The sequence below is a fragment of the Bombina bombina genome, chromosome 3 (genome assembly GCF_027579735.1).
Source record: "Bombina bombina isolate aBomBom1 chromosome 3, aBomBom1.pri, whole genome shotgun sequence".
Lineage (NCBI taxonomy): Eukaryota > Metazoa > Chordata > Amphibia > Anura > Bombinatoridae > Bombina > Bombina bombina.
In genome coordinates, this window is record NC_069501.1 from 53,793,431 (window position 1) to 53,821,222 (window position 27,792).

Here is a 27,792-nt window from a genome sequence, read left to right on the forward strand (position 1 = left end):
CTTCTTGCCGGATAGGAGGAAGACTTTGGACCCTCTTCTGGACTTCTTCAGTGGATGTCTAGCCCCCGCTTGGGTTGGATGAAGATCTTGGAGCCAGGACGGATCGGTGAACCTGGCATGGTGAAGACAAGGTAGGAAGATCATCAGGGGCTTAGTGTTAGGTTTATTTAAGGGGGGTTTGGGTTAGATTAGGGGTATGTGGGTGGTGGGTTGTAATGTTGGGGGGGGGGGTATTGTATGTTTTCTTTTACAGGCAAAAGAGCTGAACTTCTTGGGGCATGCCCCGCAAAGGGCCCTGTTCAGGGCTGGTAAGGTAAAAGAGCTTTTAACTTTTTAAATTTAGAATAGGGTAGGGAATTTTTTATTTTGGGGGTCTTTGTTATTTTATTAGGGGGCTTAGAGTAGGTGTAATTAGTTTAAAATTGTTGTAATATTTTTCTTATGTTTGTAAATATTTTTTTATTTTCTTTAACTTAGTTCTTTTTTATTTTTTGTACTTTAGATAGTTTATTTAATTGTATTTATTTGTAGCAATTGTGTTTAATTAATTTATTGATAGTGTAGTGTTAGGTTAATTGTAGGTAATTGTAGGTAGTTTATTTAATTATTTTATTGATAGGGTAGTGTTAGGTTTAATTATATCTTAGGTTAGGATTTATTTTACAGGTAAATTTGTAATTATTTTAACTAGGTAACTATTAAATAGTTCTTAACTATTTAATAGCTATTGTACCTGGTTAAAATAAATACAAAGTTACCTGTAAAATAAATATTAATCCTAAAATAGCTATAATATAAATGTAATTTATATTGTAGCTATATTAGGATTTATTTTACAGGTAAGTATTTAGCTTTAAATAGGAATCATTTATTTAATAAGAGTTAATTTATTTCGTTAGATAAAAATTATATTTAACTTAGGGGGGGTGTTAGTGTTAGGGTTAGACTTAGCTTTAGGGGTTAATACATTTATTAGAATAGCGGTGAGCTCCGGTCGGCAGATTAGGGGTTAATAATTGAAGGTAGGTGTCGGCGATGTTAGGGAGGGCAGATTAGGGGTTAATACTATTTATGATAGGGTTAGTGAGGCGGATTAGGGGTTAATAACTTTATTATAGTAGCGCTCAGGTCCGCTCGGCAGATTAGGGGTTAATAAGTGTAGGTAGGTGTCGGCGACGTTGTGGGGGGCAGATTAGGGGTTAATAAATATAACATAGGGGTCGGCGATGTTAGGGGCAGAAGATTAGGGGTACATAGGGATAACGTAGGTGGCGGCGATTTGCGGTCGGAAGATTAGGGGTTAATTATTTTAAGTAGCTGGCGGCGACGTTGTGTGGGGCAAGTTAGGGGTTAATAAATATAATATAGGGGTCGGCGGGGTTAGGGGCAGCAGATTAGGGGTACATAAGTATAACGTAGGTGGCGGTCGGCAGATTAGGGGTTAAAAATTTTAATCGAGTGGCGGCGATGTGGGGGGACCTCGGTTTAGGGGTACATAGGTAGTTTATGGGTGTTAGTGTACTTTAGGGTACAGTAGTTAAGAGCTTTATAAACCGGCGTTAGCCAGAAAGCTCTTAACTCCTGCTTTTTTCAGGCGGCTGGAATCTTGTCGTTAGAGCTCTAACGCTCACTGCAGAAACGACTCTAAATACCAGCGTTAGAAAGATCCCATTGAAAAGATAGGCTACGCAAATGGCGTAGGGGGATCTGCGGTATGGAAAAGTCGCGGCTGTAAAGTGAGCGTTAGACCCTTTAATCACTGACTCCAAATACCAGCGGGCGGCCAAAACCAGCGTTAGGAGCCTCTAACGCTGGTTTTGACGGCTACCGCCGAACTCTAAATCTAGGCCTTAGAAATCCTCTCAAATGCTAATACTTTACTCCTTGTAATAACATTTCCCATGCTCAATTAGCACTCTGCTGTAGTACCCACTGGCCCAAATTTTTTTTTATTTTTTTTTAAGTTCTTGCCTCATAGGGCCCCCCTGGCCCATTGGGCCCCTGACAGGAGTCATCCCTGTCACCCCTTGATGGCGGCCCTGGCTGCGGAATCTGTTGGCGCTCTACAAATAACTGATAATAATAATAATAATAATAATAAATTACAATTTCATTGGGCACTTTTGTAGTGTATGCATCTCCTCCCCATAAGAAAGTGCAGTATATGCCCCATAGCAAGACACCTTGTTTCCAGGGTAAAAAAAATGTGTTTTTAAATCATTCCGCCAGAGGACTGGTAAATATTCTTTAATATTCTCACCAGACCAGAGACCTTTAGATAATCAGCCCCATAGTGTTTGTAGCAAAAGAAATGCTATGTATTTGTCTATCTATCTATCTATCTATCTATCTATCTATTATCTATCTGTCTGTCTATCTATATTATCTTGGTGTTTTATTTCTTCTAAAAAAGCAGAAAAGTCTGGTACTTTGCTTTTCCTCATCCTACTTCCAACCCAAGATGTTTTCTCTTTACACAGTTCTTAGTCAGAAAGCAAAAAACAAACAAAAAAACATTTTATTTTTGCTGAACCTGCATTTTGTTTTCTTGCAGTGGAATTGATATATTAAAATCAATGTATTAATGATTCATTTTAACATCATTCTGCAGAACATGCAATATATAAGCAGAACAAATATTAAAACAATTTGGCAAGTAAAGCATTGGATTTTCCCTGGCTCCCCTGGGATACTTTACACATTTCTCTTTAATAGTTTGTAATTCATCTAAGCATTTTTTTTTTTCTGTAAAAATATGGCATTTTGATTAACGTAAAACGAAACCTAAACATAACAGTAGAACATTGTGTTTCCCTGCAGACTGGGATTAAATGCAAAGCTACCACTTTAGGAAAACCCTGCGGGGACATTTTCAAGATCAGCATTTTGCTAGTTGGCTTTCTTTGCAGTTTTCATGCAGTTGAGAACTGAAAATGTATTTGCTCCGACTACAAAAAATATCTGGTTTAGGAAACAACACTACCTTTTTTTTAGCTAGTTGAAGAGTTGTCAAGTTGTGGGGCACTGTCTTGTATTGGCTCTAACAGAGACATTAACAAATGCAAATGCAGTTTAATGTAAAAAAAAAAAAAAAATCTGCTGGCAACATTTATGATTGTTTCTATAGAAACTAAAATTTTGAAGGCAAAAAAGAACCAACAGCCCAAACTAGTCTTCTAAATCTATCAACATAAAGTTTATATTAAAAAAGACTTTAAACTCCCAATTGACTTCCCTATAAAAAATGTTTAAAGGAAAAGTTTACCATAAAGATAAAATAAAGAAGCATGTGTGTGCACAGGAAGTGATACATTAAGGAGATATGATCTCCCTGCAAGCTCAACCCATTTTGATAGGTTGTGGTTTTAAAGAAAAAAAAAACACAGCAATTTCATACACAATACACAAGTCATTTGAAACACATTAGGCAAAGAAAATGTTGCTGTACGCTGTCCATTTAATTATGATGAGTAAAACAACTTTGAAATACACTTTCATCCATTAAAGTTTCCTGTAGATTGTGGTTTTTCTACAGCACTTATAGAGCCTGGAGTGTATCCTGTAGAAATAAGAACTTGCAACATTTTACAGATTTTTTTTTGCTTGGTGGGTAATTTAGATCTGGGTATGTCCATGGACAGTAAAACAATACACATTTTACCAACAAAATACTGGAACATACCACTTGAGTGTTTCTTTTCTTTGCTGTAAACAGTTTCAGATAGATTAAGGGCTAGATTACGAGTGGAGCACAACATTGTGCTTTCACGAGCACGATATTTGTGCTCCACTAAGTCCTCTCACATTTATGTGTGCTGGTATTACAAGTTAAGCGCAATGCGAACGCAACCTCACATTCGCATTGCAGGGAAGCTTTGCGCTCACAAGAGCGCTTCAATAGGCTCCAATGGGAGCCTTGTTCTCATGCCATGAGACACAGCAAAGCACCTAGCGCAGCAGAGTTGGTAAGTCTCACATTGTTGGGCAGCAAATTAAAAATATATATGAATATACACATATTAACACATACATATATATATGTATATAAGCATATATTCCACTCATGAAGACTCAACTTTACATAATTCAACACAATTTTATAGTCAGTGAGTTACATCCCAATGTTTCATCCCACACCTGGTCCTTTCTCAAGGTAATTATAAGCATATACATATATATTTAAAGTAAAAACACAGTCCCCATAGACTTCGATGTAAAGGCACTTTTCAGTGCCGTTTTTTTTTCTAACTCCCCACATTCAATCACTTTAACCCCTTATAACTACTTTGTGCAGTTATTCTTTAAAAAAAAATAAGGATGCTAGTATTTTTTATTTAAGAAGTGAACTGTGCACTTTGTTTGGGGGCAATTGGGGCACATTTTTTCACATCAGAGGTCTGACCTTTGGTTAATAGCGAGCTTGTGGGAGCATTAGCCAGCTACTTGTAATGGCTGGTCATTTAACGTGCACTTGTAAATGGGCAAACTTGCCCCTTTATGGATGCACATTAAAATAGTGCTCCACTTGTAATTATTATTATTATCAGGCATTTGTAGAGCGCCAACAGATTCCACAGCGCTATAAACATAGGCGGTCTAGCCCTTAATGAGCTACTGAACTGATCAAGCAATGATTGAGTACAATGTTGTAGGGTCAGGATCTGACTATTGAAAGATGCACTACAATTTCTCTGAGGCAGTAGAAAAACATGTTTTATTACAAGAAACATGGGCAAAATAAAGTGCAACATCAAAGTGAATTTTAATAAAGCATATTATTTTTAAACATAGTATTGTCTTTGCTAACTGTGCAACACATTTTAAAAGGGTTTAACATGTAGTCAAAGTTGCACTAATGCAACATCCCCATTCTGCTCCAGATAAGTATATGGCCAATTGTTGGTGTATATGCATGTATTCCTGATTGGCTCACCAGCTGTATAAGCATCTGCAGTGTCACATTAGCACAGCTTTGATTATGTATTTAACACTTTTGCAGGCATTAAGCAGATAGTAAAAGAAAGGAAAAAGCGTTTTATGTTTATACTAGAATGTAATACAATTTAACATGTTTTAAACTATTACAATTTACAAAGAATGATGGTTTACATTTGTGTTTTTCTCTTTTAAGGTTGAACAAAATGAGGATGGGGACCAAAAAATTGAACAAGATGCAAACAAACCAGAGGACAAAGCCCACAAGGCAGCAACCAAAATCCAGGCTAGCTTCCGAGGACATATAATCAGGAAAAAGCTGAAGGGAGACAAGAACGATGAGAACAGTGGAGAACCAGTAGAGAACCATAAAGAAGATGCTAAGGAAGAAGGGGACAAAAAAGAAAATGAAGCCCCAAAACCATCTCCCATTACTGATGGCCCATTGTCTGAAGATGACAAAAAGAAAAAGGCAAGTTCTCCAACAGAAGATAAAAAACAGGAAGGAGCTTCAGAAGATGAAGCTAAACCTACAGAGAAGTCCCAGGCTACACCATCAGAAGAGAAGCATTCTTCTGCGGAGACGGAGAGTACTGCAAAAGGTACTTCTGAGAACTCCTCGGGCAATGATGCCAATAAAGAAAAGGAGTCAAACCAAGCCGATGTGCCTGCTGCTAACCAAGAAGTGACGCCTGCAAAAGAACAACCCAAAAATGAGACAGCGGACAAGAGTCAAGGGGATGAGAAGAAAGGAGGTATATTATTATTATCAGTTATTTGTAGCGTTATTTGTAGGTATGGATGCCTTCATTTGCTAATCACATTTAGAAATCTACAACTGGCACATACTAATTGGTTACAGCCATTTTTACACATGCACAAATCTAGGCATGTGCATTTGCATGCAGAAGAAGGCATACTCTAGCAGAATTCGTCTTTTTTCAGAGCTGATTTCTTCTTGTTGAGGTTCAATACACTAAGAACTGTGCAAATGTAGATCTTCATGTGTTGCTCTTTCACAAGAATAAATCCGGCACCAAAAAGAGACGAATGCGTCGAACGGAAACTTTTGCATTCTGAGGCATCCAAGAGACCTCCAAATGCATATTTCTACTCAAAACCCATAGGACTACTTATATAATGAGTTTAACATTATTCTCTCCACAAGGAAACTGGAGTTGGTCTGCCTTCCCTATCTTGTTATTTATTTATTGTGCCACACATGTAGAGTGCTGCAGAATCTGTTGGCACAATACAAATAAAAATCATAAAAATGTCAGTTTGGTGACAAGAATGTTGCTAGTAAAAAAAAGCTTTACTTTTTACTGAGCATACAGCACTCAGATTACCCAAAGCTTGTGCTAGAAGACAAATGTTCCAGATGTTACTTTATGTTTTCTAGGGACATTTTTGTTAAAAAAAAGTGTACTAAAAAAATGCTTTTAGAGATTAAATTTACTGTATGTGACTAGAATGAATGCCCCTTTCATCTATTAAAAATCCCCAAAGAATATTCTTTTGCAGTAGTGTGCAACCTTCACCAGTAGCAAAGGGGTAAAGTTATTTTTTTAAATATTGTTCTCATATTTACCTTAGGTGCTATTATACCTGTATAAAAAGATGATATTTGTCACATATAAATGTAACCCGTGGTCATATATAATATTTATTTGTCCTTGTACTCATTTAAACAATGTTCATAAGGTTGAGTAGACTATGTAGGAACCCACAATCCAGCAAAATATAAATTCTCTCAAATTCAAGAAAATTATTTTTTAAATAACTCAAAAACTGAACTCTCCTATATAATAAAAAGGACAGGCAGTCTCCCAAAGAAAACAGAACAGTCTTAACAAAAAGCCTTGGGAATCTGTCTAGCAGTTTGATGAATAGATCTCTAAGTGTGTGTAAACCCATCCTCCCTGTTATTGATTTGAGACATCTGCACAGTAATTACATTAATGGAATTTGCAGTAAATCAAGCAATTTGTTCACCCATGAAACAGTATTATATAGGTCCCTTGGCTTTTTATGCATAGATCCAAATTAGTTATAGGTTACTGTACTCTGCTACTACATTTGATATCCACACAGAAGGATACCCTCCCCAATAGAGAAATGCTCTTAATTAAACTATAGCTAATAAACCCACAATTCCCTTTTTTTAAAAAAAAAATGATTGGCTACAATTTATTGCATAAAATGCACTCCCAAGTCCTCTCTACCAGCCATTTTATCCTAATATTAGAGACCGTGTCCCACTGTGCTTTCTTTTAGGTCTAAAAATGAACTTTAAAGCCACATTTTATTCATACAATCATGAAAGTTTAATTGTGACTCTATTGTCCCTTTAATTTGAAAAAAATAATTAGCTCTGCATTTGCAGAATTGTCTGCATATTGGAAGTTTATTTCCTATTGTAAACATCAGCTCCTCTAGTATTTACTCACACCGTCTATCTACTGCAATACTAAAGTGCTCACCACAAACCCCCATCCAACGAGACGTTGTTACATATCATTAATCTTACACAGATCTCCAGACCATACTGTATTTTGTAGGGTGATCCCAGTCTGGAAATTCTGGCCTGCTGTTGGCTCAAATACTTTAAAAACTCTGCCTTGAACATACTGAGTTACTGTATTATTGTAAAAATTATTGATTCACTGTGGGGACGTCCACATAAAGTTTTTTACACTGTAATTGTATCAAAAAGCAAAATACTTCATTTGAGCACAGAAGTGTCCCAAAGACTATCTGGGACTGGCAGGGGGTGGCTGAGGCATGAAGATTTGGGCAGTTGCAGCAAACCAGGGGTAACAGAGTTGCAGAAAACCAGGGGTGGAGTCACATTGTGCTGGGAGTTGCAGAAAACCAGGAATGGAGTCACATTGTGCTTTAATTATTAAAGAATTATAAGTAGATTAAAGCATTAGATATAAGTAGTATTTAAATGCAGGGGTGCTTTTTGCTGAAAATAACCAAACTAGACATTTAATCCTTTATGCCCCTTTAACAGCTCTCCTGCAGCCTTCATATAGAAATACTATTCTTATCCACAAATCAGTTTAGCATTTGGCACTAATTGAGAAACAGAAGGTCTTCACAGCCCTCCCGTGATATATTTTATTTTCACCCTCAGTGCATAACATTTGCTTTCCAGGATCTTTCTATCCTCTAATTAATTGCTCTGACACTTAGAGATTGCCACAGTTCTAAATAAAGAAGAAGTTTATTGACTTGTCTCCAGACCCATAATGTGATTGCCAGCACTGATGTCATAAAGTAAAATTTGGCAGTGCTTCTAACTAGACCACATAATGCAAACCTCAGGTCATATTTTACTTTAAGCAGATAATAGCTTCTTAACCCTTGGAGCTGCAAAAATGTAGATACAAGGCACTGCCACATTTTTAGCAGACAATGGGTTAAAGGGCTATTGATATGAAAAAGATTTAGAGAGTAATAAAACTATAAACTTAAATATGAAAGAGCAGTATTAAGTGTTAAAATATTATTGTGTTAGACATAACAAGGTTAAAGGGACAAAGAATGTATTGTGTTACAGAATTTTAACATTGCTCAGATCTAAAGCAACAATGCACTACTGGGAGTTAGCTGAATACTTCTGGAGGTCCAATGACCAGAGGCATATGTGTGTAGCCACCAATCCCCAGCTAGCTCCCAGTAATGCATTGTTGCTCCTGAACCTACCTGTGTGTGCTCTTCAAAAAAAGGATACCAAGTGAACAAAGTAAATTTGATAATAGAAGTAAATTGAAAAGTCTCTTAAAACTGCATGCTCTATCTGAACTGGAATGCCACTAAAGAAAGACACAATTTAGTTTTAATAGTAACAGGAACGTATAGTTTACAAATAAATATATGAATAAAAGTCTAAATTAAAAAACAAAAAAGCACACACACACATACACAAATATATATATATAAATACTGTATATACAGGGCTGCCAGTAGAAATTATGGGGCCCCTGACTTAACCATTGATCAGCCCCCCCCCCCCCCCCCCCTTTGAAATGTGCAATTTTTAACTAAGTGACTAAAACGTATATGCACTTTATTCTTAAGTGTAGTCAAACTTGGAAATGTTGTAAAGGTAGAAACACACAGACACTGAAACACACACTCACACATAAGTATTCCTATATAGACACTCTAGCAGACATGCAAAGAAACACACAAACACACTCAGACACAGACTCCCAAACAGATACTCAGCACTTATTTACATTGACCTGACAAGTAATGAGGTAGACTGCAGTTTTGTCAAAAAATATTTACAAAACAAAATATGGAGTTATGATTATCTTTTTGTCAAGGAATATGGCAACTAAATGATGACAACAGCATGCAGTGGCTGAAAGGAAGGGCCCTGCCCTGCCTAAACAATAATTTAAAAGTTAAATGGTGGATTGGTGACTTCCGTAAAGGTCTCATTAGTCTCAAAGTCTATAGAAAGATGTGAATAATCAGTAGTAAGGTCAAAATGTCCTAAAAAGGAACAGACAATGGACACACACACAAACTCAAACACAAACTTGCACATACACCCAAGGAAACACCGACAGAGACAGCCTAGAAAACACATAAAGACATACACACACACACACAGAGACACCCACAGAAACACACAAAGACATACATACACACCCTCACTGAGACATCCACAAAAAACACACAGACATACACACACTCTCACAGAAACACCCACAGAAAATGCACAGACATACACACACCCTCACAGAGACATACACAGAAAACAGACATACATACATACATACATACACACCAACCCTCACTCTCACTGAGACATCTACAGAAAACACAAAAAGACATACACACCCACCCTCACAGAGGCATGCAGAGAAAATACACAAAGATTTACATACACACACCCTCACAGAGACGCCCATAGAAAAAGCACAAAGACATACGCACACACCCTCACAGACATCCACAGAAAATGCACAAAGACATACACACCCACCCTCACAGAGAGACCTACAGAAAAAAATACATACACACTCAGAGACACAAACAAAAGCACATAGGTCATAAACACAGACACACAGAAACACTCACGGGAGGTAAAATTTCTGCACATTGCATCCCTTAAATCAACAATGTGTGACATGCATGATTAAAAAAAATTGCAGAAATTAAGAGATCACTTTTTTAAAGAATCATATTTGTAAATGTGCAAACAAAAACAATTTGGTGAATTCAAAATTGTACATTTATGATCTGGGTAGATGACTAGATGAAGAAAAGTACTTTTGAAAGGTTGACATAAATTTGTTTGTTTTTCCCCATCCAAGAGCACCACTTCAAATATGCTGTACAAATGTTCCCATCTGTCAGCTGTACTTATGGATTTTGAAAATTCTCTACTCTATATGGTCTTGGTGGACCCATAAGCTGTGGTACTCAGCCTCATACCATTAGATCTGGTTAAATGCAGGATGTAGGCTTGTTTGTATGTTTTTCAAAATTAAGTCAGCTGTAGTGTAAACTGAACAGTGTTAAGTTAACCTGTCATTTCAAACACTGAGCAATCTTAGTCTGAGAGTATAACATTTTATGCAGATGTAAAAATCTTAGATAAAATGCCTCCTTGCATCTGGAAAGTCCTTGCATAAAGAGGCAGTAAACTGGAATGTAATTAAAATATATATATTAATAAAAAAAAAAACTCATATCTGCTAAAAGGACACCTACCATTTGTGTATTGAGGAGGAAACATTTCTGCATGGCTTTAAATATAGAATTTCTACAGCATTGTCAAATAATCATAAATACACTGATGCATATTGCTAAAAAAAATGTGTTTTTATGGACCCCTGGCCCCACTATACAACTAATACCACACTGAAGTTACAATCCGAAATTGCACAAAGAAATAAAAAACATTTACTAAGTAAGTCCTACCTCCTCTGCAAAAGAAAGTGATCTGCCGTGTGACTCAGGCACACACTGTACAAACTTAAGTGCCAAGTCTGTCTCACACTGTGCATAATAGTTTAGTGCACACTCAGAAATCCTCTCAAATGCTAATGCTTTACTCCTTGTAATAACATTTCCCACACTCAATAGCACTCTGCTGTAGTACCCTCTGGTGGCTGCCAAAATGTAAAAAAATTAAATAAATAAATAATAATAATTGTTCTTGCCTCATGGGGCCCCCTGACCCATTGGGCCCCTGACAGGAGTCACCCCTGTCACCCTCTGATGGCAGCCCTGTATCAGTGACGTGCAGTGACGTCAGAGGCTGGTGAGGCAGTGGCTTGGATACGCCTTCATTCTTTAGATATCCTTTGTTGAATAAATAGCAATGCACATGGGTGAGCCAATCACATGAGGTATCTATGTGCAGCCACCAATCAGCAGCTACTGAGCATATTTAGATATGATTTTCAACAAAGGATATCAAAAGAATGAAGACAATTAGATATTAGATGTAAATTGGAAAGTTATTTAAATTGCATGTTCTTTCTAAATCATGAAAGAAAACATATGGGTTTCATGTCCCTTTAAATGGTGTCTTGGAAAACTGGTCAACTTAGTAAACATCTGATTTTAGTCTAAAGGATTGTAACAGAAACACTTGCCAGATAACAAAATGCTTGCTCTGATTATGAGATCTAGAAATCCATGCCCATTAAAATATGTATAAAACATACTTTTTACTTTAATGCTGCAAATTATGCTTATAGATTCCTTCATTATTCAGTAAATATAAAAATGTCTTGATCCAGTGGTGGCTGGTGAAATTTAAAGATGGTGGGGCGCTTGACCCCACCCCTTTAAATAAAGCCACACCATCAGATGGCACTACCAATTCATTAATTAAATAAATAAAAGGTAAACAGAAACACATACACAGAGGGTTAGAGAGAGAAAGAAAGAGAAAGACACACAGAGAGAGAGAGAGAGATAGAGAAAGAGAGACACGCAGAGGGTTAGAGAGAGAGAGAGACATACAGAGGGTTAGGGAGAGAGAGAGAGAGAGAGAGACACACACAGAGGGTTAGACAGAGAGAGAGAGAAAAAGAGAGAGAGAGAGAGACACACACACACAGAGGGTTAGAGAGAGAGACACACACACAGAGGGTTAGAGAGAGAGAGAGAGAGAGAGAGAGAAAGAGAGACACACACACAGAGGGTTAGAAAGAGAGAGAAAAAGAGAGAGGCACACACAGAGGGTTAGAGAGAGAGAGAAAGAGAGAGAGAGACACACAGAGGGTTAGAGAGAGAAAGAGAGAGAGACACACACACAGAGGGTTAGAGAGAGAGAGAAAGAGAGACACACACACAATCACACACAGAGGGTTAGAGAAAGAGAGAGAGACACAATCAAACACAGAGGTTTAGAGAGACACATAAGGGGTGAGAGAGTCAGAGGGGGAGGAAGAGAGACAGAGAGACCATGGGGAGAACAACACATAAGGAGAGAGATGGATAGATTGATAGATATATATAGATAGATAGATAGAGAGACACACACACAAGGGGGGAGGGAGAGAGACCACTGCATTTTTAAGTAATAAAACAGCAGAGCTACAGAGAGTTCAGAAAGTGAAGGCAAGCTGTTAAGTTAGTGGGTGTAAAGGTTGAGGAAACAAAATACAAAAACGACCCTGCTGTAAAAGAGTAAAAAAACACTAAACCACATTCATTAAATTATAATTTTCACTAACAGAATCCCTTTCAGTGAAATCTAAGGTTGCAGAACTTACTAAGATGTGGCTAAAACACTGCTCATTGACTGCATCTCTCTTCCTGCTCTGCCTCTGTCTGTATTAAGGAAGTGACAGTGGCACATTCCACTGCACTTAGAGGGGAAATACAGAACTCTCTTTTTCACTTTAGCAAAAGCTGGCAGCTTCACAGCACAGCAACAAAATAAATGAAAGTATTTTTTTTCCATTTTTGTTTTGTTTTATATGATTTAACATCCAGCCCCAACCCTATGTTCCACTTACTAATGCCTCTCACTGGATTGGTTCAGCCCAAATAGGACTGCCTCAAATAAAGCACTTATGGGCCATGCAATGATCTTAACCTCTGTCATCCAGTAGATGGCGCAGCATGTTGTGTAATGGTGGGCAGACCTGCTTGTGCCTCTCCATTGCACAACATGTATCTGTGAAGAAAAAAAATGCTGGGGAAAAAAATTGCAATTTTTTTATTTTATTTTTTTAAAGCCCATAAAAAAATATATATTTTTGCCCATATGAGAGTTGAAGCACTGCCTCACCTGCCTCTAGTGACTGCACATCACTGCCCTGTATATATATATATATATATATATATATATATATATATATATATATATATATATATATACACACACACACAAATATTATTTATATATATATATATATATATATATGTGTGTGTATGTGTATATATATATATATATATATATATATAATACAATTCAAAAATTCAGAACCCTGGCATCCTACATGCTGTACAGTGATTACTTTATACGAGCTGGGGGTTATTCATAGCTGCCCGCAAGAAGATACAATAACAGTACTCAAGAGGTTTTTCAAAGTGTATGTCCCATAACTGTAAAACAAGTCAAAGTGTGCTAACAAAATAACACATTTAAGGCATTTACCTTGTATGCAGACAGTTTGCCAATGCAGTGCTCACTTTCTGATGCACATACTGTATATAAAACTGACTTTATTAATATCTCTTTAAACAGGAAGCATGGTCACCTTAAGTGCCAATAGCATTACAATAATGTTCAGCAAACCTCAAGGCACTGTAAATGACATTTCTCGATGTACCATAAGGAGGCTTGATGCATATTTCCATCAGGATATGTGTAAAGCTTATCTTAATGTTTCCTTTACATACAGCGTTTGGTTTCCTCCTCTCTGCTGTGAATAAAGAATTTATAGTAATGGCTCCCAGTACAGATACAAAGAGGATCAGTATTCACTGGTAATGGTCAAACTGACAGGAGAAATCTGATCCTTAGACAAGTTGATTGATTCCATTGGTGGAATATATCCAGTCCTGGTAATTGTCTATTTGATAAACTGCCTTTTGCTGTAATATTTCTTCCCCCTCCAATAAAACATGAAAAAGAAAAAAAGATTTAATACAAGGGATGGACGGATGTTTCAGCTAATTTGTTAAATATAAGGAGTGATGAATGTTTATCAAAAGTGGAACATTTGTTTAAAATAAAAGGTCATTTGTCCGCCTAGCAAATGTAACATTCAGATAAACAATGTAGCATTTGATTGCTGAAAAATAAAAGTCTCAGTACTGAATACAATATACAGATATTTATTTATTATTTATTAATAGTTGGATGTTGAATGAATAGTTGGATGTTGATATATTATTCAAAAATTAAAGGGATATAAAACCCACATTTTTTTCTTTCATGATTCAGAGAGAGCGTGTGATTTTAAACAACTTTCTAATTTACTTCTATTACCAATTTTCTTTGTTCTCTTGGTATCTTTTGCTGAAAAGCAGGGACGTATGCTCAGCTTTGCAAGAATATTATCTATTTGCAAGAACACTAGATGGCAGTAATATTTCCTGCCATGTTGTGCTCCAGATGTTTACCTAGGTATCTCTTCAACAAAGAATATCATAGGAACAAAGCAAATTTGATAACAGAAGTAAATTGGAAAATTTTCAAATGCTGTCTGAATCACAAAATAAAAAAATGTCGGCACCATATCCCTTTAATACTTAGTATTCAATAAAAATAAAAGGAACATGAGAATGAGAATTACATTTCAAGATTTAGACAGGCATACATTTGTAACTAACTTTTTGATTGACTTCTGATATAATATAAACTTAATCCTCTTTGTATTCTGTAATTAAAAGCATACCTAGGTATGCTGAGGAACAGCCATGCACAAGACGAAGCAGTCTGACTTCACATACATTGTGGTTTATATCTAATTCTCCATGTGACTGTCAACCTTATATTTGCTGTTTCTGCCTTTTCTGTGTCCATTTCCCCTCCCCACTTCATGCTTCTCCTTCCTCCATCTCCTTCCCCCCTTTCCTCTCTCCCACCTCACCCTTTTGTGTTTTTCCTTCTCCCCCTGTCTCACCCCATTTTATTTTTCTCTTTCTGTCTCACCCCCTTTCTTTTACTCCCTCCCCCTATAATTCCCCCTTTCCATGTCTCCCTCTGCTCTAACTCCCCTCCTCTCTATTTTACCCCACTTTCTGTTTCTCGCACCTTCTAACCCTCTATCTAGTCTCCCTCTTCCCCTACCTTTCTGCTTCTTTCTATCTATATTTCTCACCCTCTTCTGGTTCTCACTTCCTCCCCTCTATCACCCATTCCCATTTCTCATTTCTATTCTATTTCTCTGTCTCTTTAGTCTCATCTCTTTAACTATTTCTCTGTGTTTTAGTATCAACATCTCCCCATTTGTTACCCCTCTGTTCACCTTTATTAAATCCCCCCCATTTTTAATTATTTTGTTCTATTTTACCCATATCCCCCAGTGTTCTCATTTAGGAGCGTGCAATCCATCACATACATTTCAGAATGTTACAGAACATCAGTCCAAGCTTCTACTTGTATATCTGCCAAAAAAATAGAAAAGTGATATGGTGCGGAAGATGGAAAAATTCTCAGAAGATTTAGGGGTATGAAGTGCTATAAATTTAATGCATATTTAAGAACTTTTTAAGATAAGAACAGGAGATGTGGAATAAATGATTACTTAGCTAAACACCTGAGGATCTCATTGTATTACTCTTTACAGAACATGGATAACATTTCCTAGATTAGCAGATACAGAGGAGATGATTCATTTTCTGAACAAAGCAATTCTACACCGTGTAGCAATTTTCTTAGATCCATCTTAAGTTAATAGCTTCAGGATGAAACTGACGATATTCTCTCTCGCTGCCAAATATGACTGTGCAGTAAACTATATCCCCACATGTTAAAATACAAGAATGAATCACAAAAATATTTAATGTATGGCAGTAAGTCTTGAGCCACATTTTAATATTTTAAAGTTATACCAGGCATTAAAAACAATACATTTAGTTGTAAATATGGAGCGCTATTTAAAGGGACATAAAAATCAAAATTATTTTGTGATTCAGATAGAGCATGTAAGTTTAAAGAACTTTCCAATTTACTTCTATAATGTTTTCTTCATGCTCTTGGTATCATTTGTTTAACAACAGGAAGGTAATTTGTCTGCAGCACTATATAGCAGCAGTTTTGTAAGACTGTTATACATTTGCAAGAGTTCTAGATGTAGATATGAATGTGCTACCTACCTAGGTATCACCAAAGAATACCATTAGAACAAAGAAAATTTGATAATAGAAGTAAATTGGAAACTTTTTTTTAAATTGTATTCTCTGCCTGAATTATTAAAGAAAAATGTGGGATTTCATGTCCCTTTCAAACTGAATATATATATACTAGTCCTAAAGCGCGTTCACACGGGCCATTTTTTGCAGTACAGCGGTCCCACCCCTTGCTCTCTCTCTCCCCCTCACTTTTGTGCTCTCTCCCCGTCTCTTTTGTGCTCTCTCTCCCTCTCTTTTGCGCTCTCTCCTCCTCTCTTTTGCGCTCGCTCCCCCTCTCTTTTGCGCTCTCTCTTGCTCCACCTCTCTTTTGCTCTCTCGCTCCACCTCTCTTTTGCTCTCTCTCTCCCCCCCCTCTCTTTTGCTCTCTCTCTTCCCCCTCTCTTTTACGTGAAATTTATAAGTTAGATGCACCAAAAGTCCCAGTGTCAAAATATATAATCCAATGGGAAAATAAAAAAATTAAAAAAATTGTGATATTATATTGACATGTACCCCGTGATTTTCATAGGGTCATACAAAATTATTATATTCTCAACAGAGATTAGAGATATAATCTAAAATAGTGCTATGATATATTACTTATAAAAACATGTATATAATAATAATTATATTGCATAACAGTGCATATATAAAGAAAAAGGTCAGACAACTTATCTACAACAATGATAATGTCCCAAATTGGTGTGTGAATCCAAATGATTCTCTTGGTCTCCAAGTGATAGTGGCAAGCAGCTTCCTCCAAAACTTGCTGGTGGTCTCAAGGCAAAGATCTACAAGGAGGTTAGAAGAACAAAGAAGAAGGCGCCACCATAGTGCACAATCAATAGCATATAAACGCAATCTGCGCAAGTATTACAATACTTACAAGATTAAAGACACTTGAGAAGTGTCACAAACACCTCCTGGATCCTTATAAGTCATCCAGACAACTTTCTCTTGTGTTATAGTTCCAGATGAATTGCACTCCAGCGTTCTATAGATTCAATGTTTCAATGATTGCAGTACTGTTATCGTTTTACAACAGTCTCATGTACTGGCAAAACCACACAGATGGATACCCTTCAGGTATAAATGCAACGAAAAGTCGCATAAGGCAATATTACCATCCGTATAAGCGTAACCTCTGCAGTAAGTAAAATCAAAAGTCGTGGATAAAGTCTATGAGAAGTATAAAAGACTTTATTTAAAAACAAACACAATGTTTCTTGGGCTAACACGACCAATTCATCGGGTGTATAAATATACAAATAAATTGTCCACGACTTTTAAACACAAAATCGGCGTCTTCCACCTGTAAATGTGCATGCGCGAAGGTAAGCCGCATTCTAATCAAATACAACTTGGTCTCTATTGGCTGTTTGCCTTCCCAATCAGATTGAGATTTCTTGTACCAGCCTCCCCATGACTTACAGAGCAGTGTGACAAGGCGCTATTTGCCCACATTGATCACTAACAGGTACACCCCCCCATGACGCTGTCCCACTAAATGACAGATCTCACAAAAATAGTATTGGACAGCGCCCCAGACTAAATAGTATTATGTATTACCAAATTACTAGATTACTAAAGATTAGCCTTCTCACGGTGTATCTTGCACATAATAATGTTTGTGAATTTTGATGCATCGGCAAACCTTCACCCATGGCATCTAACGGACCATGTTAACAAAATCAACAATTATAAAAATGATATAAAACAAAATGATATGAATCAAAGCAAAAACAAAAACAAAAAAGACCCACTAAATGGATAATGGATATATAAACAGTATATATATATATACAAACATATCATTATATAATAAAATTATTCTTAACATGAAATAATGTATAACATTGTCTACAACAGAAAACACCCCTATATATGACTAATAATAAAGAATGACATATACTAAATTAGATGTGTACAATTCGCCTATTAAATCAGGGCATACCAATGGTACAATCTGGAGGCAAGTGAATGCCCCAGATTGCCGATAACTCCCTATCCAATGGATACAAGTATTGTTGTTTGACTGAACTATATATTCCATTGTATTATACATATAAAATCCATATAGAATGTAACATATACTGGTCCTGTTACGTATTACTGACTGGTCTAGAGATTCAGTGAATCATGTCAAATGACAGATACTGAATGATAAAAACAAAAGACCTCATAAAAAAATCTCACAAAGAGTGTGGTGTTAATTTTGTTAAATACCTATAAAACTAATGTGTGGAACATATACTTGCCCTCAATTAAAAGCAGCCATATCAATATGTGCATTCAAACCATAGGGAGATAAGGACTTGAGTTTCCAAATCCAAAACGTTTCCCTCTGTCTCAAATGCACATATCTATTTCTACCCCACTTAGGAGTGACAAATTCCAATGGAAAAATGCTAAAAGTATCAGTTTGCCCCAGATGACATTGAGATACATGTCTAGGGACACTATGATTTTTTATATCCTTACTAATATTACTTTTATGTTCCCCCAACCTTTTCTTGAGGGGTCTGGAGGTCCTCCCTACATATTGAATTCCACATCTGCATTATACCATATACACTACAAAAGGAGAGTCACAAGTGAAATGAGAATTAATTTCAAATTTCTCTATGCTGACAAAAGAAGTAAAATCCGTTTTCTTCCCTGTAGTGTATGCACAAAGACCACAATTGTGGTGATTGCATTTATAAAAACCTGGTTTACCCAAAAGTTGACTACTAGTGTGATTGATCTTGGTTTTTCGATTATTTGATTTCATCACTACTTAACTGGGAGCTAGCTTATTTTTCAAAGTTGGTGCTCTCCTAAAAATACAAATAGGATCTTGACCTATAGTGCCTTTTAATAATGGGTCACCTACTAATACATACCAATATTTCTTAAGAATTTTTCTAATCTTATTATTATTATTGTTAAATTGAGTAATAAATCTAACTTTATTATTATTTGTCTCATTTCATTGTTTGACTGATTTCTCTACTTTCTGAACTACCAAATTTCCATTTTTATTTAAATTGTTAACAAAAAAATAATTTCTACATTTGTTCCTGGCTTTCAAATAACTCCCTTCTATGAGTTCACTGGGGTATTGTTTCTCCAAAAATCTATTCTTCAAAACCATGGCTTGACTGTCAAATACATCAACATTAGTGCAGTTCCTACGTATACTACAAAATTGGTTATAGGGAATATTCCTCTTCCAAGGTTTATGGTGATTAATTTTGTAATTCAAATAACTATTTGTGTCTACAGTTTTAAAAAAGGTCTTAGTGGTAATGCAACCTAAATGGTCCCACTCTAAGATTAAATCCAAAAAATCAATATAATTCTTTTCAATTTTGGATGTAAACTTGATGCCCATTTCATTCTCATTAAGAGTTTTTACAAAATCCTGAGCATCCAACTTGTTTCCCTGCCAGATAAACAAGAGGTCATCAATAAAACGGCCATAGAAGACCAGATTCATCCCAAATTTAGAAGAATAAATGTGCCTCTCTTCAAATAAACCTATAAATAAGTTAGCAAAACTAGGGTCGAATCTGGTCCCCGTGGCCGTGCCTTTAATTTGAAGGAAAAATTGTTCTTGATAGACAAAATAGTTATGTTTGAGTACAAAAGTTATACACTCTAATAAAAAAATCCCTTTCCTTGTCTGGCAGGTATATAGCTCTTTTAAGAAAATGTTCGATTGCTTCTAAACCTATACTGTGAGATAGATTTTAGAGTATAATGAGGAAACATCACATGTCAGCCACAAAAGCTCTCTATTTGCTTTTTTAATAGTAGATATTTTAGAGATAAGATCTGGGGTATCTTTGATGTATGATGGTAACATCAAAACCAGAATTGGTCAACATATTCAGAAAGATTACATGTCAAATTGCCAATTCCTGAAATTATCGGTCTCCCTGGCGGATCGATAATGCATTTGTGTATCTTGGGGAGATGGTAGTAGTATGCAAGGTTAGGTGTATATGGAATCAGATAATCTCTTTCTTTTTTAGTAAGTATCCCTTCTACCCAACCTGCATCTAACATTTTGATTAAACTAGCTAGAAAATTCTTGGTAGGGTTAAAAGATAATTCCTTATAGTATTCAGCATCTAAAAGTATCCTATTTGCCTCCTTCAAATAATCACTCATATTTTGCAGAACTATGCCTCCCTTGTCTGCCTGTCTAATCACCAGGTCTTTATTTGCTGCTAATTTAGATAGTGCTTTAATTTCATAGATGTTTAAATTAGAATTTTTTTATCTTACCCATCGATAGACTACCAAATTCTTCCAACACTAGGTTTTGGAACAATTGTATACTATATCCCATATTTGGTGGATTGAAGTTAGATTTAGATGCTAAAACTGAATGAGTAAAATTATCAAATAATTCATCACACATTGTGTCGGTTTCAAAATAAACAATATCTGTTATTGGTTGATCTAACATATCATCTGTAAGAATAGGTTGATGACCCAGTCCTTTTAGTTTCGTCTCACAGAAATATATCTGAATTGACAGTTTATGCACAAATCTATTCAAATCCACAAATAGTTCAAATAAATTGTGATTATTGGAAGGACAAAAGGAAAGACATCTATTTAAAACAAAAACTTCCTCATTGGTAAGAATATGATTAGATAAATTAAATATACTCTCTTTCATTCATTTAAGTTTCTCCTTTTTGGATGACTTAACTCGCCCTCTGCTGCCACGTTTGCGTACGATCTTTTTTTTGTAGGTGTTATATAATCTTCTCTCCCTGGGTTCCTTTCTAATCGTTTCAGACGTATTGGGGCATGTCTCAAATGTGGTGGATTGTAGGTTTGTTTCTGTTGAAAAACCTGAGGTTTATTATATGTTGGTCTACTGTCATAAACTTTATGATTATTACCTTGTTCTCTTTGATCATGTAATCTTGGACTATCTAGAGTCTTTCCTTGATTAGAATATTCTTGTGTTACATCATGATGTTCTCTATGATTGTCTTTGTACCAATGCTCAACCCTCTCTATTGTCATGATGGAATCCCTGATTGTGATCGTGATAATTGGTTTTATACAAATTCTTATTTTGACTAAAATTTCTATTGTCCCAGGTATATCTATCTTGTTTACCCTGTTGTGCAGGAGAGTAATTCTGATAAACATTCTTATTTTCCCTATTGCTCATCAAATTTTTCTTCTTATCTTTCATTTTTTTATATCCCACCTTTATCCATGGTGTATCTCCCTGGACATGTGTACCTTGCAATTAATCTTTCTCTTGAATCACTCCCCTATCCTTGGAACTGTATTCATATACTTTGCTCTCCAAGTAATATTTTTCATCCCTCGCTAATTTCTTAATTTTTGTTTGTATTATTTTCTTCGGAAACGAGTCTGATCTTTCTTGTATTTCCCTAGTGTGTTTCACATATTCAGTGTTAGACTCAAATTTAACTAAAGTATTCTGAATCTCCTCAATATCTGACTCCGTCTTATGGAGTAAACTTTCCCTAAATTCTATTAATAAATCAATGAGTTTCATAGAGCACTCAGTTAAAATAACTTGCCATTTAGATGTGAGTTCTTCATCGTGTGTAAAAGAACAATGCTTTAAGATCCTTAGACCTCTGGGCATATGCGCTCTTTCCTTATATTTCTGAAGGGTAGCTACATCCCACCAATGTCTGTGCTCCCTCTTTAGTGAGTCTTCTAATTTGTGAAATAACTGTAGCATCAATAAATCATTGATCGTATCACACTAGACACTTCCATTGAACTATCATTATTGCTCAGAGCTTTCCTATTGGTGATCCTTTGATCTTTGCTTTGCATAGTTCTGGGGAATTATATAATTGTGATCTAAAAATATATAAGTTTGATATAAATCTTAATACTAGCAGGTAATTGTGTATCAAAGTGTATTATTGTGCCCCTAAAATGCTAGTAAGGTGCTGTCGCTATCTTAACCGACTACCAGTGAGTGTGATATATGTGCAATTTATAAGTTAGATGCGTCAAAAGTTCCAGTGTCAAAATATATAATCCAATGGGAAAATAAAAAATGAAAAAATTGTGATATTATATTGACATGTACCCCGTGATTTACATAGGGTCATACAAAAAGATTATATTCTCAACTGAGATTAGAGATAATGGGGCCTATTTATCAAGCTCCGAATGGAGCTTGATGCCTCGTGTTTCTGGCGAGCCTGCACAAAGACCGCTGCTCCATTACCCTGTCCGCCTGCTCTGAGGTTGATTGACACCCCCCTGCTGGCGGCCCATTGGCCGCGAGTCTGCAGGGGGTGGTGCTGCACCAGCAGCTCTTGTGAGCTGCTGTTGCAATGCTGAATACAGCGAGCGTATTGTTCGCCGTATTCAGCGAGGTCTGGCGGAGCTGATCCGCACTGTCGGATCAGGTCCTCCAGACTTTCTTAAATAGGGACCATAACTTAAAATAGTGCTATGATATATTACTGATAAAAGCATATATATATATAATAATAGTTATAGTGCATAACAGTGCATATATAAAAAAAGGGTCAGACAACTTATCTCTCTTTTGCGCTCTCTCTTCCTCTCTTCTGCGCTCTCTCCCCCTCTCTTTTGCGCTCTCTCTCGCTCCACCTCTCTTTTGCTCTCTCTCTCCCTACTCTCTTTTGCTCCATCTCCACCCCTCTCTTTTGCTTTCTCTCCCCCCTCTTTTGCTCTCTCTCCCCCTCTCTTTTGTGCTCTCTCTCCCCCCTCTCTTGCGCTCTCTCTCTTCCCCCTTCTTTTGCGCTCTCTCTCCCCCCCCTCTTTTGTGCTCTCTCTCTCCCCCCTCTCTTTTGCGCTCTCTCTCTCCCCCTCTCTTTTGCGCTCTCTCTCCCCCCTCTCTTGCGCTCTCTCTCTTCCCCCTTATTTTGCGCTCTCTCTCTCCCACTCTCTTTTGCGCTCTCTCCCTTCTCCTCTTTTGCACTCTTTCTCTCCCCCTCTCTTTTGCATTCTCTCCCTCTCTTTTGCACTCTCTCTCTCTCCCCCTCTCTTTTGCGCTCTCTCTCTCCCCCTCTTTTGCACGCTCTCTCTCCCCCTCTCTTTTGCACTCTTTCTCAACCCCTCTCTTTTGCATTCTCTCTCTCTCCCTCTCTTTTGCACTCTCTCTCTCTCTTTCTCCCCCCTCTTTTGCTCTCTCTTTCCCCCCCTCTCTTTTGCTCTTTCTCTCTCCTTTTTTATGCTCTCTCTCCATCCCTCTCTTTTGCTCTTTCTCTAGATCCCTCTCTTTTGCTCTCTCTCTCTGCCCCCTCTCTTTTGCTCTCTCTTTCCCCCTCTCTCCCCCTCTCTTTTGCTCTGTCTCTACCCCCTCTCTCCCCCTCTCTCCCCCCTCTCTTTTGCTCTGTCTCTCTCTCCTCTCTTTTGCTCTCTTTCCCCCCTCTCTTCTGCACTTTCCCCTCTCTTTAGCGCTTTCCTATCTCTCTCCCCCTCTTTTCAATTTCTCTCCCCTCTCTGTCGCGCCGACTGCGCCCAACCACCCCAAACACGCCATGACCACGCCCGGGCATGCCCACGGTCACGCCCACGCTTCTGCGACCACGCCCTCTTTTGCCACAAAGTGCAAACAGCATAGATTGTCAGGAAATGTCAGGTGTGTTTGTCCTCGTGCTGTCTCTACTGCGCATGACAGCTTTGAGCAAATATACTTTTATATAATCGGATATATATATATATATATACTGTATATATATATATATATATATATATATATATATATATATATATACTTACATTCTTTTTTGCATTAAAAGGTAAAGTTGAAACTGTTTATTTTGAATTTGAAGTCAACTGAAGGTACATAGCTGGTATGTGGGACAGAAACTCAATTGTTTATTATACAAATTGCCATAACTCTATCAATGATAAAAACAGGGATATCTGTTTCTTTAAAACAAACTTTATTACAATACTCCATTTAGATTTAAATTATGACTTTGATGTCCCTTTGTAATTCTATGTTCTAAGCTGTTGCCCTTTTTGACTGTAGATAATTATGGGGTTGATCGCAATCTGTAGTATGAATGTTTGGCAAGTTCACAGCTGCTGATGAACTGTTTCCAAATATTGACGCAATCAAAATCAGCCATTTTCATTGTGTATCAACATCACTTTTTCATTATTATTTTGCTGAAAAATGGCCCTATGCTCCATGTGCCAGTCCTGTTTTACTGATCACAATCCTTATTCTCAATACTTAATGACACGTTTACTGTTAATTTCAACAGCTAAAAGGTATAGATAAACCCTGGACATTTGGCCTTATTACTGTCTACTCTCAAATGTCTTCAAGTGTATCGTTTGTTTGGTGCATGTGAAGAACACACTGAAATTACCTCCTACCATCTTGGATGACAACTTGACCAAACAGATACAAAGTTTTACCATTTTTATTTAATAGAAATTACTTGCAAAAAAAGTTCCAGGCCCTTCAACCTGTGATGTATTTGCTAAATTCACAAAACCGTATTTCCTGAATTTTGGATCACAAAATCATTACATTAAGATATAAAGCCCAATTTGTTTTGCTTTCATGATTCAGATAGAGCATGCAATTTTAAGCACACTGGGTGCTGAAACAAAAATGGGCTGGCTCCTGAGCTCACATTCCTGCTTCATCGAATAAAGATACCAAGAGAACGATGAAAAATTGATAGTAACAGGCCCATTTATCAAAGGGCTTGCGGACCTGATCCGATACTGCGGATCAGGTCCGCAAGACCTCGCTAAATGCGGAGAGCAATACGCTCTCCGCATTTAACATTGCACCAGCAGCTCACAAGAGCTGCTGGTGCAACGCCGCCCCCTGCTGACTCGCGGCCAATCGGCCGCCAGCAGGGAGCTGTCAATCAACCCGATCGTATTCGATCGGGTTGATGTCTGGGGATTCCTGTCCGCCTGTTCAGAGCAGGCGGACAGGGTTATGGAGCAGCGGTCTTTAGACCGCTGCTTCATAAGTTGTGTTTCTGGCGAGTCTGAAGACTCGCCAGAAACACGGCCCTTCAAGCTCCATACGGAGCTTGATAAATGGGCCTGTAGGAGTAAATTAGAAAGTCACTTAAAATTGAATGCTCTATCTGAATTATGAAAGAAAAAAATGGATTCATATCCCTTTAACAACAGAAATGATAACTTTGGGGTCAATTTATCAAGCTCTGTACGGAGCTTGATGCCCCGTGTTTCCAGCAAGCCTTCAGACTCGCTGGAAACTGAAGTTATGAAGCAGCAGTCTAAAGACCGCTGCTCCATAACCTGTCTGTCTGCTCTGAGGTGGCAGACAGAAATCAACCCGATCGAATACGATCGGGTTGATTGACACCCCTTGCTAGCGGCCAATCTGCAGGGGGTGACATTGCACCAGCAGTTCACAAGAATTATGAAAGTTCCTCTCTGTGAAAGGCACATGTTGAGCAAAAAGAGGCTGCTTCTTGGGTGGTAACTAGCCATAGAACAATCTATTATGCTATTGTTCGTTCCCAGGTTGAGTGCTTCTCTCTTTCTATTTATGTAAATTATGACACTTAGGGAAGTCTCCCTAAGTGTGATGCGGGAATCCAGACGTGGACCCGTTGCTCAGTGTGCTTAGAGATAATATGGCTGCACTTACTGACGAGGCCCACAATAGGCCGAAACGTACGTCTGGGGTTTTGCTGTTTCTCTCGTTCAGAGACGGATTGCCTTGTATTTCGGGGCTTGACTGTACTGGGAAGTCAGGATCAGACTGATATGCTTCAGGAAAGTTCTTCTCTGTGAAAGGCACATGTTGAGCAAAAAGAGGCTGCTTCTTTGTGGTAACTAGCCATAGAACAAGCTATTATGCTATTGTTCGTTCCCAGGTTGAGTGCTTCTCTCTTTTTATTTATGCAAATTATGACAGTTAGGGAACTTTCCCTAAGTGTGATGCGGGAATCCAGACGTGGACCCGTTGCTCAGTGTGCTTAGAGGGATATGGCTGCACCTCACTGAGGAGGCCCACAATAGGCCGAAACGTACGACTGGGGTTTTGCTGTGTCTCTCGTTCAGAGACGGATTGCCTGGTATTTCGGGGCTGGACTGTACTGTGAAATCAGGATCAGACTGATATGCTTCAGGAAAGTTCTTCTCTGTGAAAGGCACATGTTGAGCAAAAAGAGGCTGCTTCTTGGGTGGTAACTAGCCATAGAACAAGCTACAGGGAGTGCAGAATTATTAGGCAAGTTGTATTTTTGAGGATTAATTTTATTATTGAACAACAACCATGTTCTCAATGAACCCAAAAAACTCATTAATATCAAAGCTGATTAGTTTTGGAAGTAGTTTTTAGTTTGTTTTTAGTTATAGCTATTTTAGGGGGATATCTGTGTGTGCAGGTGACTATTACTGTGCATAATTATTAGGCAACTTAACAAAAAACAAATGTATACCCATTTCAATTATTTATTTTTACCAGTGAAACCAATATAACATCTCAACATTCACAAATATACATTTCTGACATTCAAAAACAAAACAAAAACAAATCAGTGACCAATATAGCCACCTTTCTTTGCAAGGACACTCAAAAGCCTGCCATCCATGGATTCTGTCAGTGTTTTGATCTGTTCACCATCAACATTGCGTGCAGCAGCAACCACAGCCTCCCAGACACTGTTCAGAGAGGTGTACTGTTTTCCCTCCTTGTAAATCTCACATTTGATGATGGACCACAGGTTCTCAATGGGGTTCAGATCAGGTGAACAAGGAGGCCATGTCATTAGATTTTCTTCTTTTATACCCTTTCTTGCCAGCCACGCTGTGGAGTACTTGGACGCGTGTGATGGAGCATTGTCCTGCATGAAAATCATGTTTTTCTTGAAGAATGCAGACTTCTTCCTGTACCACTGCTTGAAGAAGGTGTCTTCCAGAAACTGGCAGTAGGACTGGGAGTTGAGCTTGACTCCATCCTCAACCTGAAAAGGCCCCCACAAGCTCATCTTTGATGATACCAGCCCAAACCAGTACTCCACCTCCACCTTGCTGGCGTCTGAGTCTGACTGGAGCTCTCTGCCCTTTACCAATCCAGCCACGGGCCCATCCATCTGGCCCATCAAGACTCACTCTCATTTCATCAGTCCATAAAACCTTAGAAAAATCAGTCTTGAGATATTTCTTGGCCCAGTCTTGACGTTTCAGCTTGTGTGTCTTGTTCAGTGGTGGTCGTCTTTCAGCCTTTCTTACCTTGGCCATGTCTCTGAGTATTGCACACCTTGTGCTTTTGGGCACTCCAGTGATGTTGCAGCTCTGAAATATGGCCAAACTGGTGGCAAGTGGCATCTTGGCAGCTGCACGCTTGACTTTTCTCAGTTCATGGGCAGTTATTTTTCGCCTTGGTTTTTCCACACGCTTCTTGCGACCCTGTTGACTATTTTGAATGAAACGCTTGATTGTTCGATGATCACGCTTCAGAAGCTTTGCAATTTTAAGAGTGCTGCATCCCTCTGCAAGATATCTCACTATTTTTGACTTTTCTGAGCCTGTCAAGTC

At 37.7% G+C, this 27,792-nt stretch overlaps 1 protein-coding gene across 1 annotated transcript in view; it reads left to right on the forward strand.

The window, feature by feature from the left end:
* Window positions 1-27,792, forward strand: part of GAP43 (growth associated protein 43) — a 123,010-nt gene that overhangs the window by 68,117 nt on the left and 27,101 nt on the right. The window contains exon 2 of the mRNA XM_053705839.1: window positions 5,132-5,690. Within this exon, the coding sequence (XP_053561814.1) occupies window positions 5,132-5,690 (559 nt within the window). The remainder of the gene's footprint in view (window positions 1-5,131; window positions 5,691-27,792) is intronic.